Source organism: Hippocampus comes, unplaced genomic scaffold (assembly GCF_001891065.2).
Source record: "Hippocampus comes isolate QL1 unplaced genomic scaffold, H_comes_QL1_v1.1 scaffold186, whole genome shotgun sequence".
In the NCBI taxonomy this organism is placed as follows: Eukaryota; Metazoa; Chordata; class Actinopteri; order Syngnathiformes; family Syngnathidae; genus Hippocampus; species Hippocampus comes.
The window spans coordinates 1013305-1028207 of NW_017806236.1; the positions used below are offsets into that span (position 1 = coordinate 1013305).

The following is a 14903-nucleotide window of genomic DNA, read 5'->3' on the forward strand; positions in this document are numbered from 1 at the left end:
AGAGAGAGAGAGAGAGAGAGAGAGAGAGAGAGAGAGAGAGAGAGAGAACAAAAAGCAAAGTTGTTCATCTCCGGGAAATCATAGTCGTGTCGTGAGACAAACTCATTTACACACCTGCTTTGTGAGAAGTTCCATACACAAGGCTCCGCCTCCCAGAACATAACTGGAATCATAACAAGAACACAAAACAGTTCAGGGAATAGTTTCTCAAAATCAATTTGAATGCGGACCGGACAGGAGTGGATCAGCGCACACTCACCCTCCGGAGAGCACAGGGGCGACAACCCGCACAAAAGGTGGGTCGAAAGGAAAATTATCCTGTCATACCAAAGGGGAAAAAAATGTGTTTTGAGACAAATTTTTAATCCGAAAAGAGAATTTTGACGCATCTGATGACACAACTTACTTTATAAGAGAAATTGAGCAAAATGTAGTCCACTCCTTCCTTTTCTTTTAAGACCTGTAAATCACTGTGCAGCTGACTATCTGGATCTACCCTGCAATTAAGACCAAAAAAAAAAAAAAAAAGGCAAATCATCCAAGCACACGACACATAAGCGGAACATAATGTGAGGAAGTGAGGAGTCTTCTCCACTTACGTCCTTAACTTGACGTGCCAGTCATAAAGGCTGTCATTGACTAGTTCCACTGAATAAATACCTGAGGAATGACAAACACGCAGTTTTGAGAAGTGGATACATGACATGATTACTAAAGGTAGGCAAATTGTTGGTGAAGTACTCCTTGAATGTTGTGTAAACACGCAGACTTGCAAACACTTCAAAATGTCCAAACAGGAAAGAGCTCCTGCCAGAATGAAAGTAACAGGAGTACTTATAACACTGTTGATGTCACAAATGCTGGTCAGAATCTAATCGGCATAAAACAATCGTGGATTATGTTAATTAGTCCTAAAAATTGTAAATACTGTATATAAGTGAAACACATGTGAATAGGACACCACGCAGTTGACAGTTCAGGTGTTCCAATTGCGATTTAGACCCGCGCGTAACGATTTGTTTTCGCATTGACTCAATTTGTGGTTGCCGATTCGATTCAAGGGACGATATTGGTTCATTTCAAATGAAACAATTCAGCGTCTTGAAATCAAGTCACTAACATCTTAGCCAGGAATCCAATCGGTTTGACTGTGAAATAAATAGCGGGATACTGGAGAGTATCGGTGAGATTTCCTAGATGCCTGTAAAAATGAATTATGGTCAATTATAAAGATTTTCTTGATGCTCTTGTATTGCTTTGCAAAAAAAACAAAAGAAAAAAGGGGTGGAAAACAGTAAATTATTATTTGCATTCTTTCGGCTATGATTTTACTGGTTTGGCTAGAACAAAAAAGAAAAGAGATGCTTAAATTAATTACAATTATGAGGTGAAAGGGAGCGGGCGGGGGGTCACTTGCTGCCGCTGCTCAACCCGTATTGTTTTGTGTTTTTTGTTATTGTAAAGTGTCCTTGGGTGTCTTGAAAGACGCTTAGAAATAAAATGTATTATTATTATTATTATTATTATTATTATTATTATTATTATTACTTGGGGGGAAAAAAATCTTCTTGGACCCAAAAGGTTGAGAATCTCTTGCCCCAATGTCAGCAGGGGCACACAACCCCAATGATGGATGGGTCTGGGTTTCAAACCCATTCATGTTTAGAAGAATCAAGTAAATCTTCGAGGCTTTCTTTAGTAGTATGAGATGCCTCAAATACGCTCAGTCGCTTTCTCGGTTACACGTCCCCTTAATGTGATTCAACAAGGGCTGAACATTGGATCTTTAGTGGATCTACTGTGAGCCGTTTCTGGTGAAGATTTGTGGTCTAGCGAAAGCCAGAGTAAAATGAGTTGAAAGTCACCTGTCTTGTAACTCTGTGATCTGTAGATCTCCCTGAGTTCCTTCATGAGGCGGTCCGACGCCTGCACAGAGCCAGAGACTGCGCCCTGAAAAATACACAAGTGGGTTCCATCAATGCTGAGAACACCTTAACAGCAAACGAACGACAGTCATGGCCTTATACATCCATATAAATACACTCAGTACTATCTTCTTTTGGTAAAAATATTCATCAATCCTTAGGCGCCCAAAATAAATAAATAAATATTTTTTAAAAAATGAAGGCCATAAAAAAAAAAAAAAAATTTAAATGAAGGCCAGATTACAGAATACTTGTACCATCAATAAATCATCATATTGTAATGAGTTTTTGCCACCCAGTGACAATTCTGAAAAATTTCCATCATGAGAGTCTCTGTCCTGTCAAAACTGCAAAGTTGGACAACTCATGAAAATGTTTTAGCCACCATATTGTTAACGAGAATCTCCCTTTGCAGTCAGTACCATCTTCGATTCACAAATTTCCACTTCTGACCACATTCACTTTATCCTCTCATACGTTGCCTGCAAATGTCAATTTTTAAATTCATTGGCTATACTTTAAAAACGGCATCCACAGTGGGGACAAAATCACCCTGACTGTTATCGCTGTTCTGCCCTTTGACTGTCTCTGCAACTTTGAAGTGATTGATGTGTCATGTGTTGCCGTTCCGCTGTTTAGTGTCCGTTAAAGATAGGCCCTTTATTTCATTGCCACTTTGAAAGCGATACGACCTTTATTTTGTTGGCTGGCGTAAAGCGGAGGCACAACACAAACAGCAAGTAGCCAACAGAATGTTAAAGAGTGACAGCAAGTTTGCTACTTCGGCGGTGCGTTCTCATGCCTTCGGCGGTTCATGCGGTCACGGCGGAATGCAATGACTTTGAGTATTGCATAATCTTTGTATGTTCATATGATTTATGCGTTAAGATTCAATGACGATGTTTGCGTTTGGAATACAAATGCAGTAGGAACGCGAACTACCCCCGTTTCTGTTGTAGTTAAAAGGAGCAAGGATGCTCGTCCTTCCTGGCTCGTGGAAAAGAGTTTTAACTGTTTTGCCTCATCATGGAAGCAACACATTGCCAACAAATGCGTATGCACAAATAATGAGGGATCAGCTTTTGGGGACTACAAATTTAACCCCACCCCCAAAAAATGAATAAAATTACCTGAGATGCACAACATAATGAAACTAATCATTTAGAAAATCAGTAATAATCATTTTCACACATTGGCTAAGATGCGTCATAGAGGGAAACAGGGGTGGGGTTTATGCAAATTAGAAAACACTAACAGAAAAATGAACACCTACATTCAAGTGGTCTTGTCTCTGATTTTTACGGATCTTCTCCAAAATAGCCAGGTGTTCTTTTTCAATCCCGTCATCTTCGGACTTTTTGCCATCCACCGGCTCTTCTTCTTTCATGTCGTAATGGTCCAAGTCTTGGTCCAGGTCAATGTCCTGCTGCCACAGTGGATCAGTGGTGTTTAGGTACAAGGGTTAATAAAACTGGAAACGTTGACAATTTCCCTTAATGCACCTCTCCCATTTCTTCCTCCTCGTCCTCCTCTGACGTCACCTCATCAGAAGGTCCATGCTGTAATGTTGTGCAACATTGTTACAAGAGCGGGGATAGTTTCAGCACAGTAAAATATCTCACATTTAGTACTTACCTTTCTCTCCTGGAGAATGGGCCCAGCAGGCAGAGGCTGGTCGAGCATTTCGACATCGGGATGCTGAGGCAGGTTGTAAAGTCGACACAGGTCACAAATGAGACGCTTCAACTGCTGAAGAAGCTACACAGAAAAGAACTTTTAGGTTCACAATTTCCCCGCTCAGGAGCAATATTTTGAGCAGGTAGAGTCATGAGCAGATTTACCAACGTGTTTCCTTTTCTCACATCCTCCAAGCGCTCCAACACTTCCGCCAGACTCGGATCATCGGAGTCGACAAACCATATTGGGGACGTTGAGGGGTAAGACTCCTGCAACAAAGGAAGCTAGTGTGTTAAAACAGCTGACAAGATAACAGATAAAGACCGTTTTTTTCTCCATGACGGCATTCTTTAATTTTTAAAAATCCTGTATTAAGGAATGCAGCGCCTCGTCATCATGATCTATGATGTGGTTAGCGCGAGCATCTCTAACTCAAGCATATTAAAGGAATGTACACCACAAAGTCAGCCGCATGATTCCGAGGTGGCGTACCATGTCCAAATTTTCGTATACATATTAGAAGAATTGACATAGTAACTAACGGTGTTCGTATGAGTTTGACTTGGGAGCAGGTTATCATGATTATTGATAAGGGAAAATGACGATTATTGGTTTCTGCTGTTTCAACATTCAACCATTTTGAAAGTTGAGGTCATTTTGATACTGAACCTGGAGACAGCGGTTAATAAAAAAAGAAATCGGAGATCAGAACATGTATTCGTTCATCTTTCCCCGTATGAATATCTTTGGTAACCATGGCATTCCTTTATGAGCAAACATCTTTTAATGGCTACTTGCAACGGGATTAGAGGTGCAACTATTGGTCAATTAATCAACAACTAATCGACTATCAAATTAATTAATCATTTTAATATTGATGAATCGTGAGAAACCGTGTTCAACTTAAAATTGTCAAAACAAGTGATATGATAAAACTAGTCCTTTTGGTCATGCTTAGTCTATTGTCAAGATCATCTTGAACATTTTGGATGTGTCCTTGAAATTTCTGTCTACACTTTTTTTTCCAATCAAGGCTGAGAGAGTGGTTCACTGCATATTAAATATTCAAACATACATTTTGTAATCATATTATATGTGCAGTTGGGTGTTGTCAAGCTTAACATATCCACACTGTTAAAGTAAAATATCACTTGATTTAAAAGGCTCTGAGAAACCCAAAATAAACTTCAAAGCACACAGACAGCTTGCAAAATTATGTTGCTAAACTATGGTTAACCTGGTGCTCATTAAATGCTAACATTAGCCAAAAATGTCCACTTTGTCAGCAAACTCACCTATTTTGCTGTCTGCAAGCACGCTGGATGGTTGTAGTTAGTTTATAAAACATTTATGACAGACAAACATCTATATAATACAAAGAAGACCAAGTTCAATGGAGAACTTTTTGAGTGAAGTGGGGAAGTCTCAAAGGCAATTAATTCATGGCGATCTTGACTCGAGAGGTCTTTCCAATTTCCATCCCTCCTTTTTCTTGTTGTATGACATCATGTATGGCTTCTTTCCTGCCTCAGTGACAACTTATTCCTGGTGGCAACCAATCAAGTAACCTAACTGAAACTATCACTAGGTATTTTAAGATTAGATCTACAGATTCACCGAGACTAATAGGCAGAGATTCAACAGATGTCATCAACTCATCGAATCCCTTCACTGACATTGTTCAGTGATACAAACACGTGATATCCAAAAAACCTTATTCTCAATATATTATGAATGTCCAAATGACAGAGAGGGGCAGCCAACAGCCTGCGTTACTTACAAAAATATGCATTGGCCTGGACAGTCCGTACAATAGCTGAAAGACCCTAAATAGGGTTAATTCGTGTAAATATGATATACAACGCCGATGCTTGTACATTGGGGACAGTGTTTTGACTGCTACGACAGGTAAACGTCTGTGATGTCGCGCAAATGAATCAGCTCGCGCCGTGGATTAAAGGACGATGCTGTGATAAAGTTAACTGCGAGGCTTTGCGGTCAAAAGTGGTGGCAAGAGTAAAGCGAATATTTGGGCTAACAAGGAAAGCTAGCCTTCGCGTTACTTTCAGTCTGAGCGAATTAGCAAAAAGCTACTGCAGCGTCGTTTCACTGGACGCTTCCTGAAAGTTAATTTCACGACTATAGAGCCTTGTTGCGGTTGAAAGGAACACAGTCGCCGAGGTCAGAACAGCGGAGAACAGTCCACTAGGTCGGGTTGAGCCCGCGGAACCCAGAGCACGAAACAAAGTGTGTGCTGAGTGACAAGTCTTGTGTTGGGCTAGCTTCATACGCAGGCAGAGCTGGCCCCGAGGACCCACCGTGATGTTGCAGTGAATGATCAGCAGCTTCTCTCCTGTTACGTTAAACTGGCAACTGAGTTCGTCGGGTTTCCAGTCTATGATTCGAAATCTTTCGTGGTTTGGGTCAAAGATTGACTCGAGAAACTTCAATTCGGCCTTCAGCCCCGACACCGACATCTTGTACTCATCTCAAAGCAAGCAGGCCGCTGGCGGAGGGGAAGTCTGGGCGGAATGCAGTCGAGTCGGCTCTGCGGATCTCGCATGTTAGCGTGAGAACAACAACAAAAGGGCTGCGGGTTTAACGTCGAGTCCCAAGATAAAAGATGACAACGTTCTCAACAATATACATGCACGATGCATCAAGGAGTTAAAGAAAAAAAAAATTCTATCATGTACTGTAATCCGTACAAAAATACCCCCATCCATTAGATTTTTTTTCATGAATTTCGAAGTTAATTTTTCAGTTTCATTCTTCTTTATCAAGTAGTGGTAAAAGTAGACACATTGTACTTAAGTAGTAAGTAAATATACTGGTGTAAAAGCAAAAGTACTGCTTCAACAACTTTAAGGTAAAAAAAAAGTACGAACTGAAATGCGGGCAGGTGCACAGATATTTTAGGGGACAGGTGCTCAATGAAGCTCCCCCACAAAAGGCACCCATCGCCCAATTTCTTCATACTATCAAGATAAATCCGTTTATTTTGGGGGGTTTTCTCTCTCAATCAATACAGTCAATACAACAACGAAGTAAATTTAGGAAAACTGTAGTTAAATTGGCAGGTTTTTGTTGTGTACAAAAAACCACTCACCCATTTTAATATGCGTATATTTATATTTTATATTTATATTTATTTATATACTTGTATTCTACTTTCTCCCTTTCATAATTTTGCTGCTGTAAATTGGGAATTTCTCCATTGTGAGACAAATCAAGGTTTTCTTATCTTATCTTGAAAAAAAAATGAGACCGAAGGTAAATCAAACCCCCCAAAATCCACTATTTATCTGTAACCTGTGCAACTCAATTGAAAAAAAATGAGAGGAGAAGCGAAGACGAACAAGTGAGATAACACGTTTCCACAAGTGCACACACCTTATAAACAGAGATGTGGCTGTATTCACAAATAACACATGCAAACACAAGTCGTGGTCAGCACACAGCTACCTGCCACGAGTGATGGGCAGATAAAACCTGAATCTTTGAAGCTTTCCATCCAAACTGGTTCACAAAAAAAAATCGTGTGCGCGTCTTGCCTCTAGATGGCGGAAGAGATCAATGACTGTCTCAAGGGAGGGGGGGGGGGCTATCAATCAGTTCTGAGTGTATCCCGCCTATTGCCCGAAGTCAAACGGGATGGGTTCTAGCACGGCCGCGCCCCCCGCAAGGAAAAGCTTATTGGAAAATGGCTGGATGGATGAAGAGATTTTGAGGCGTCCAGTGAGCGGAGTCACTCAGTGCTGTGTGCCTCGTGTGTTGCCTCTAGATGGCGGAATAGAGTCATGAATGTCTACAGAAGAGCGACTAATTGCCAAGTCATCCACCATTCTTTGAGCAAAAACAAAGTCGCCCCGCCCCCAGGTTGCTTGTGTGCGAGTGCGCGAGTTTTCCCTTGGCCTGGGCATAGTTCAGTCACCAAACGTCATGCATGCTGACTGGTGCTGAGCCCGTTCCAGTTACTTTGCTTTTGCAAACAAAACACCTGGCTTTACAAATCAAAATTATCGAAGGCTGCTTCCAAGGATTACCCTCTGACATACATGACCTTGGGTAAGTCTTTTTCTTTTTAATTGAAAATACAATGTAAACTATGCTGTACATATATAAATATATCTCAATTAATATAAAAATAATAGAAAGCTTCCCACATTTCATTACTTAAATTTATAAACTAAAAACTGATGCATTATACACATGCTTTAGAGTCTAAATGCAAGGCTCGGGTGCCAGATTCAACACACCACTTGCATGATTCTTGCTAAAATCTGGACCAAAACTTCTAATTGTAATATGTAATCATTTAAACAGTCTTGAGATATTGCAAGCATAGATTTTGTTTCCAACCCTCTTTTTACAGTCACTTGAGCAATTATCCTTGACCTCTGATTTCAAAATAAGTTACCGGTAACCATAATTTTTTTTATGTCCATGTACCAGTAATTCTATGATGAAGGAATTGACAGATACATAGAAGGGCAAAGAAAATAATTTATAAATATGTTTGAATATTGTTTCCCTTGGCCTGGGCATAGTTCAGTCACCAAACGTCATGCATGCTGACTGGTGCTGAGCCCGTCCCAGCTACTTTGGTTTTGCAAACAAAACACCTGGCTTTAAAAAATCAAAATTATCGAAGGCTGCTTCCAAGGATTACCCTCTGACATACATGACCTTGGGTAAGTCTTTTTCTTTTTAATTGAAAATACAATGTAAACTATGCTATACATATATAAATATATCTCAATTAATATAAAAATAATAGAAAGCTTCCCACATTTCATTACTTAAATTTCTAAACTAAAAACTGATGCATTAAACACATGCTTTAGAGTCTAAATGCAAGGCTCGGGTGCCAGATTCGACACACCACTTGCATGATTCTTGCTAAAATCTGGACCAAAACTTCCAATTGTCATATGTAATCATTTAAACAGTCTTGGGATATTGCAACCATAGATTTTGTTTCCAACCCTGTTTTTACAGTCACTTGAACAATTATCCTTGACCTCTGATTTCAAAATAAGTTACCGGTAACCATAATTTTTTTTATGTCCATGTACCAGTAATTCTATGATGAAGGAATTGACAGATACATAGAAGGGCAAAGAAAATAATTTATAAATATGTTTGAATATTGTTGCAGGGTTTTTGAACATGAATGTGCCAACCAAACTAACAGTAGTTCGTTTCCTTGTTTTCATATTTTTTCAAGGTCTCTCATGGGCATCACAATGACAAAGTCGGACATGATCACCTTTACTCTGCTGTTGATTCAACTTCCGTGTGTATTTGGAGGCAAAATATTGGTGTACCCTTTAGACGGCAGCCACTGGTTAAACATGAATGGAGTGATCGAGGAACTTCACGCCAAAGGCCACAAGGTCACAGTGGCGCGGCCATCCGATAGCTGGTACATTCCAGAAAAGTCTCCTCATTACAACTCTGTCACCCTCGATGGTCAGGATGGCTTTAAGGACCATTATGAATCATTTGTGTTTCAACAAGTGGAAATGAGACTTCAGGGGAGGGGTCTATCTCTTCTGCCTCGCATTTGGAATAACATTCAGATTCGGTTCTCGCTTATAACTCAATTTTCTTTATTCTACGAGCAGCATTGTAAGACAGTAGTTCAGATGTTCGAAAATGAAACTCAGATGCAGTCATTTCATAACGCCAAGTACGACGTCGTGTTGACTGATCCCACCATAGGTGGAGGGGCACTGCTTGCACGCCATCTCAACGTTCCCCTCATTTACAATGCCAGATGGACTTTCCTAGGTGAAGCTCATGACCTCATTGCCCCATCCCCTCTGTCGTATACACCCCATCTCACAGCCCAGTTGACAGATAAGATGACTTTCCCTCAAAGAATCTTGAATGTTGTATCCTACATCGTGAGTGGCTTGACAAGGTTGTACATTTCAGAACGTCACTACAAACCGATAGTGAGGCGCTACTTTGGTCCTGATGTGGATTATACGACATTTTTTGTGGATGCTGATATGTGGCTTTTGAGAAACGATTTTGTCTTTGAATTTCCCCGACCCACGATGCCGAATATCGTCTACATGGGTGGATTTCAGTGTAAGCCTCCAAAGCAGCTCCCTGTGGATCTCGAGGAGTTTGTCCAGAGTTCTGGAGATCACGGCGTTGTGATGATGACCTTGGGCACTCTTATCGCAAAGCTTCCGCAAGATGTCACCGAAGAAATTGCTGCAGCTTTTGCACAGCTACCTCAGAAAGTCATCTGGCGGTATGTGGGACAAAAGCCAGCCAACCTGGGCAACAACACTTTACTGGTTGACTGGCTACCACAGAATGACCTCTTGGCGCATCCTAAAACAAGAGTATTTGTCTGTCACGGCGGCAACAACGGCATTCAAGAAGCAATTTACTATGGCATTCCAATCGTAGGACTTCCATTATTTTTGGATCAGCACGATAATCTCAACAGGATACGAGGAAGGGGAGCAGCAGTAAATGTCGATATCGCCACGGTGGACAGGCACATCTTTGAGGAGGCACTCGTGACAGTTCTTCACAACTCATCCTACAGGGAAAACATGCAAAGGCTCTCACGGCTGCAACGGGATCAGCCAATCACACCGATGGAGCAGGCAGTGTTTTGGATCGAATATGTTATAAGGCATAAAGGAGCTGAGCATTTGAAGGCACAGTCCAACAAAATGTCCTCGGTTGTTTACCACTCGATTGATGTCATTGTAGCTTTGCTAACAGTAATTTTGCTTCTCGTGTTCACCTGCCTTTTCGTTTTAAGATTGATGTGCAGAATATGTTTTCATGAGAAAAAAAAGAAACGCGAATAATCTTTTTTTCTTCAGCTATCGCTTTAAGATAATGTCGCATTACTTTTAAAGACACTGACTTTCAAGAGCCAACTGGATGAATTCAGTTACTTTAATTGTTGTTGAAGATTGCTTGAATGAAAAAGTAAAATGTTTCCAAAATGAGACAAGAGCAAATTTGAAAAATTCTCACCATGACATTCATTTTTATTAACTTTTAGCGATTAACTATTTATCCCGTTATTCTCGATGCTCCTCACATTTTTTTTAATTCACTATATTTGAGTTATATCTCAGCCAGGGATTGACATGTATGTGTTGTGTATTGGAAAATACTTTTCTCAAGAAAGCCCATGTCATTTTTAACTTTCCATGACCAAATCGATAACAATACTAATGTGTTTGCTAAGATTTTTTTTTCTTGAAATTTGGAAAATGCTCAAATTCATTTTCAGTAGCCATGCTATTAGACTAATTATATTGTCTTAAAAGGTAATAAAGAGTTGATGATAGCAACAGTTTTGAGTCTGAAACGGATCATTTCTATTTCCACCATTTCCTTCACGATGAATTGATTCTAACTACCATACAAACAAATTGGAGGTTACTGACCATCCCAGAATGGATTGTGCCCTGCACTTTCAAAACTGCATACTGGACAAGACAATTTGATTAATTATATACCCTTGTCACTGCATCTTCAAAGATTAATTTTTGACAAAGCACGGGGCTACAACTTTGGACTCAGTGATGGCATTGTCCACTGATATCCATAAAAAAAGCAATGATTCATATGCAATAACTTTATTTTTCCGTAAGAGCTATGGCCACACTTTTACGCAGTCTACTGGGCGCTTGATATCTGTTCCGAGGGAAATAGGATTAAACCTCTATTTAAGATACTGGCGCTGTTGAGGCTTAGTTGACCTGAGAAGTTGACCTAAAGCACAGTAATTAAACCAGACATCTTTACAAATGGCACTGGCAGTGCTTCAATTATAGCAGGGGTAGGGAACTCTGGTTCCTTGAGAGCCATATCCGGCCTGTTTTCGATTCCCTCCCTACTCCAACACACCTGATTCATTCATTGTTCATGATCGTTTTAGGCCTCTACAGAGCTTGCTGATGAACTGATCATTCGAATCAGCTGTGTTGAAGTCAAGAGGGATCTAAAACAGGCAAGATATGGCTCTCGAGGAACCGGAGTTCCCTCCCCCTGAATTATAGGGACAACTCCACCATACTTGCGCAAATTCTACCCGTACATATGCTAGACTGTTGTTCCAATTAATTCAATGTTATCTTTGTTGAAAAAGAAATGTAATATGTAGAGGTTGTTAATACATATAGTTTATGAACACCTGTCCTGATGAAGCAGGACAAATTTCTTCCACCACATTCTTTTGCTTACGGCTCACAATTTTTCAATTTCAGACTAAAAACTTAAAGTCGGAAGGAAGTTTTAGAGTTTTAATGGAGTTACAGCGTGCAACCGTCATCTCGATCGTTCACTCGTGTAAGGTGGAAATCTCAAATGTTTTAGATCAGTCTTTTCTTAGGTTCTGTGAAGCGCTTTGTTACAACTGCAGCAACTGTTTCACTGGATGAAGTGACACAACTGGAAACAGGAAATTTTGCCCATGGTGTATGGCTTCTGCTCATTGATGTTTTTAGTTTTCTTTCTGCATAATCTGCAGCATACACTACGGTAGCGGTAGCCAAAAGCTTCTGCGTCTCTGCAGGTATTTTGTAGGTTTCTACCAAGAGCATGAAGTGGTTGGGGGGAAAAAGATGCGCTGTGGGGAAAAAAAATGCCTAAAAACTAGTTGTAATGTTGCAAATAGTGATGCTGCAAAATTCACAGTTTTTGTAAAATCTAACATTGTGCTGTGACTACAAAAACTATAACTTCTCTTTAACATGTGTTCAGTTGTAATATTGTTATTTCATGTTTAATATTGTCTGTCGGAGGCTCTTTGTTACAGCTGCAGCTGTTGTCAAAGCGTGATATAAATAAAGATGTATTGTTTTATATTAAACGTGAGCAGTTAGTTTTCCATTTTTTTCCCTCTTGATCTTCTCAGTCTTCTGATATAAAGGTAGAAGGGGTCGATGGACTATTACCTTTAAAAAGGTAAATTGTTTATACTGTCTCAAAACTGCTAAAACAGCAAACAGTTTAATTAGCACAACGAATGGCACCTCGTATTCAATCTTTGTGAAATTAGATGGTAGGTTAATTAGCTAAAACATTGCCGAGCTAAATTGAATCCCGCACCTTTGAGATCTCGCGAGATTTGAGATAAAACGGCGTAGCTGCAAGGTGTTTCTTTGCTGCAGAAGGAGGGAGACGCCACGGAGCAGGTCGTCAGCGGTAATACTGAAGGCTCCCACTAGTCGAACCACCCGGCGTCACTTCCCTCTTCCCACTGGAGCGTGTGGAGGTGCGAGCCTCCTTGGTGATTCCTCCTCCTCGCGCCATCATATATCGCGCGGGTCACCTTAACGCTCACGCACCGGCATTTTCCTTCGCCGAAGATGATACTTGGAAAACGCCGAGCCGAAACCATGTCCCTCCCGGCGCTGATATTCGGAGTCCTGATGGTGCACACCGTCTCCTCGCAAAACGGTAAGAAATGAGCTACCCTGGTGTATGATTAACTTAGTGCTAATGTGGCAGCTTTTCAGCGGGCGACGTCGCCTTCTTGTCAGGCATTTAAATTTGATGTGATTTACAGTGTGCCCGTGGCAAATCCCCACTAAGGTTTTTGGCTGCCACGGAGATCAACGGATGCATACGGTATTTCTCAAATGGTGGGGGCTGTTTTGCATGCAAAGCGCCTGAACCGAGAGGTCGATAAAAGATTAATAAAGTACAATCTGTGGAGGCTGAAGTGGGCCACACAAAGGCCTATTTGATGTCCCCCCAAATGTCCTTTAATAGTGTGGAGCTGAATACTGAAACGTCAAGGACAAGTGCTGCTCAGGAGCTTTCAGGAGAAGTGGTGAGGGGGGGATTCTGTCACATTGAAGTTTTTATACACACACACACACACACACACACGCACACGCACACACATAGATGTATGGACCTCAGAAGTGAAGCTCTGTAAATAGCATCAGTCCATTTTGCTGCATGCTTCTATTTTTAGTGCATTGATGCTGCACTGGGATCCATGTCTTTAATGTCCTCTCACTACAATGAATCTGTTAACTCTTTGCTGAGATGTACTGCAGAAGCTCATTGATTTTCCTCGTTCAGACCTACTTGTCCGGATGACCCCATGCTCATGAATCTGGTCTCATCCCACCACCATCAAACGGATTAGGGCAGCTCGAGGTTAGGGATCCATACTTAAAGTGCGTGTCTTTGCATGGAGTCGAGGGAGAATTCAGCACCTGACCCATACTATTGCACAAGACGGTGATTTAGTGTTTTTTTTTAATGGTTTGTGAAGGTATAGTCTGCTTTCTTGGCACACTTCAAAGTATATAAATTTATATTCTGTGACCATCCTTGTGAGGAGGCTGACCTGACTGCAGTCAGGTATGATACCAACAAGAACAGCCATTTTGAGTTCGCCAACTTGCGTTTCTGTCATTAGCTATCTAGATATCTGTAAGTGGATCTGACCCATATGTAGTGTGTTGTTGCTGAGTATTTACCAGGTCTGGTTCAAGCAGGGAAGGGCTGAGACATGTCATATTATCCCAAATTCACACTCTGACAAAACAAAAGAGACCTTAAAATGGCTGCCCGCATAAGTGAATAGATGCAATATTGTAAAAAAATTTTAATAATAAATACTCAGTAAACTTAGGATATTTAAATAAGCTCTGTCAGATAAAGACGGTATTCATATTTAAATTGGAAAAAAAAAGTTTTGACAGCTTGGGTTTAGTTCTGCTTGATGTTAACTGCCACCATACAGTGCACCTATCTTGAATTTTTGCTCGCAAATCAAAGCAAAATAACCCACCAAAAGATGGCTCGTATCTCAAAACGTGAGTTTGCAAACTGTATTTTATGCCACACACATAAAACATCATTATTCAGATACTGTATAAACTTCACAAATGGTGTGCAGTGACCGCATGACTCACGTGGCGCGTTTGACACATCTGAGGTGGCAGGGTCCCGTCTCAGCAGTTCTGTGAAGGGCTGAGGAGCTAGTTTTATAGTTCAGAGCAAGGGACCAAGTCCTTGTCCTCGTATATACAGTAAATGAGTGATGTCATAGCAGCTTACCATTGTGTAACCCTACAATGACTTGACAATGTACCATTGAACAATGTACAGTGCTGTGTGAGCCTAAAACATTATTTTGGCAAAAATTGTTGTTCCAAGGAGAGGCACTGACGCAATTTGCGTAGATTGGCTGACTGTCCATCTTCTTATATTGTTGCTGTGGAGCGCTCCTATGGAAACGAGGGGTGGGGATGGGGGGGGGGGGGTCTATCGCCTTGCGCCCCCACA

At 40.9% G+C, this 14903-nt stretch overlaps 3 protein-coding genes across 6 annotated transcripts in view; 2 read left to right on the forward strand and 1 right to left on the reverse strand.

The window, feature by feature from the left end:
- The window catches only part of LOC109507598 (ubiquitin-conjugating enzyme E2 Q2-like), a 9138-nt gene extending 2879 nt beyond the window's left edge, over window positions 1-6259 (reverse strand). Inside the window, exons 1-10 of one of the 2 annotated variants that reach the window (XM_019857134.1) lie at window positions 5921-6259; window positions 3767-3871; window positions 3561-3683; window positions 3428-3484; window positions 3199-3348; window positions 1866-1950; window positions 600-660; window positions 407-497; window positions 260-318; window positions 115-163 (exon numbers count right to left, since the gene is read on the reverse strand). In XM_019857134.1, coding sequence (XP_019712693.1) covers window positions 115-163; window positions 260-318; window positions 407-497; window positions 600-660; window positions 1866-1950; window positions 3199-3348; window positions 3428-3484; window positions 3561-3683; window positions 3767-3871; window positions 5921-6079 — 939 coding nt within the window. In that variant the 5' untranslated portion in view covers window positions 6080-6259. Of the gene's footprint in view, window positions 1-114; window positions 164-259; window positions 319-406; window positions 498-599; window positions 661-1865; window positions 1951-3198; window positions 3352-3427; window positions 3485-3560; window positions 3684-3766; window positions 3872-5920 lie in introns of both variants that reach the window. The other variant, XM_019857133.1, reaches the window with a different exon arrangement.
- A 1026-nt stretch (window positions 6260-7285) lies between these two features.
- Window positions 7286-10947, forward strand: LOC109507597 (UDP-glucuronosyltransferase 2C1-like). 2 transcript variants are annotated; one of them, XM_019857130.1, is made up of 2 exons: window positions 7286-7670; window positions 8833-10947. In XM_019857130.1, the coding sequence occupies exons 1-2, from the start codon at window positions 7549-7551 to the stop codon at window positions 10445-10447; spliced, it is 1737 nt and encodes a 578-aa protein (XP_019712689.1). In that variant the 5' UTR covers window positions 7286-7548; the 3' UTR covers window positions 10448-10947. The 2 variants fall into 2 exon arrangements, with proteins under 2 accessions (XP_019712689.1, XP_019712691.1); XM_019857132.1 differs by lacking the exon at window positions 7286-7670 and adding an exon at window positions 8138-8296.
- A 1804-nt stretch (window positions 10948-12751) lies between these two features.
- The window catches only part of LOC109507599 (neuroplastin-like), a 9495-nt gene continuing 7343 nt past the window's right edge, over window positions 12752-14903 (forward strand). The window contains exon 1 of one of the 2 annotated variants that reach the window (XM_019857135.1): window positions 12752-13055. In XM_019857135.1, the coding sequence (XP_019712694.1) occupies window positions 12965-13055 (91 nt within the window). In that variant the 5' untranslated portion in view covers window positions 12752-12964. The remainder of the gene's footprint in view (window positions 13056-14903) is intronic. The other variant, XM_019857136.1, reaches the window with a different exon arrangement.

Excerpts from the sequence above, each read along its gene's own strand:
- LOC109507597 (XM_019857130.1), top strand. The coding sequence starts at position 7,549 with ATGCTGACTGGTGCTGAGCCCGTTCCAGTTACTTTGCTTTTGCAAACA. Across the intron at positions 7,671-8,832 it reads TCTGACATACATGACCTTGG|GTCTCTCATGGGCATCACAA; the intron begins GTAAGTCTTTTT and ends TATTTTTTCAAG.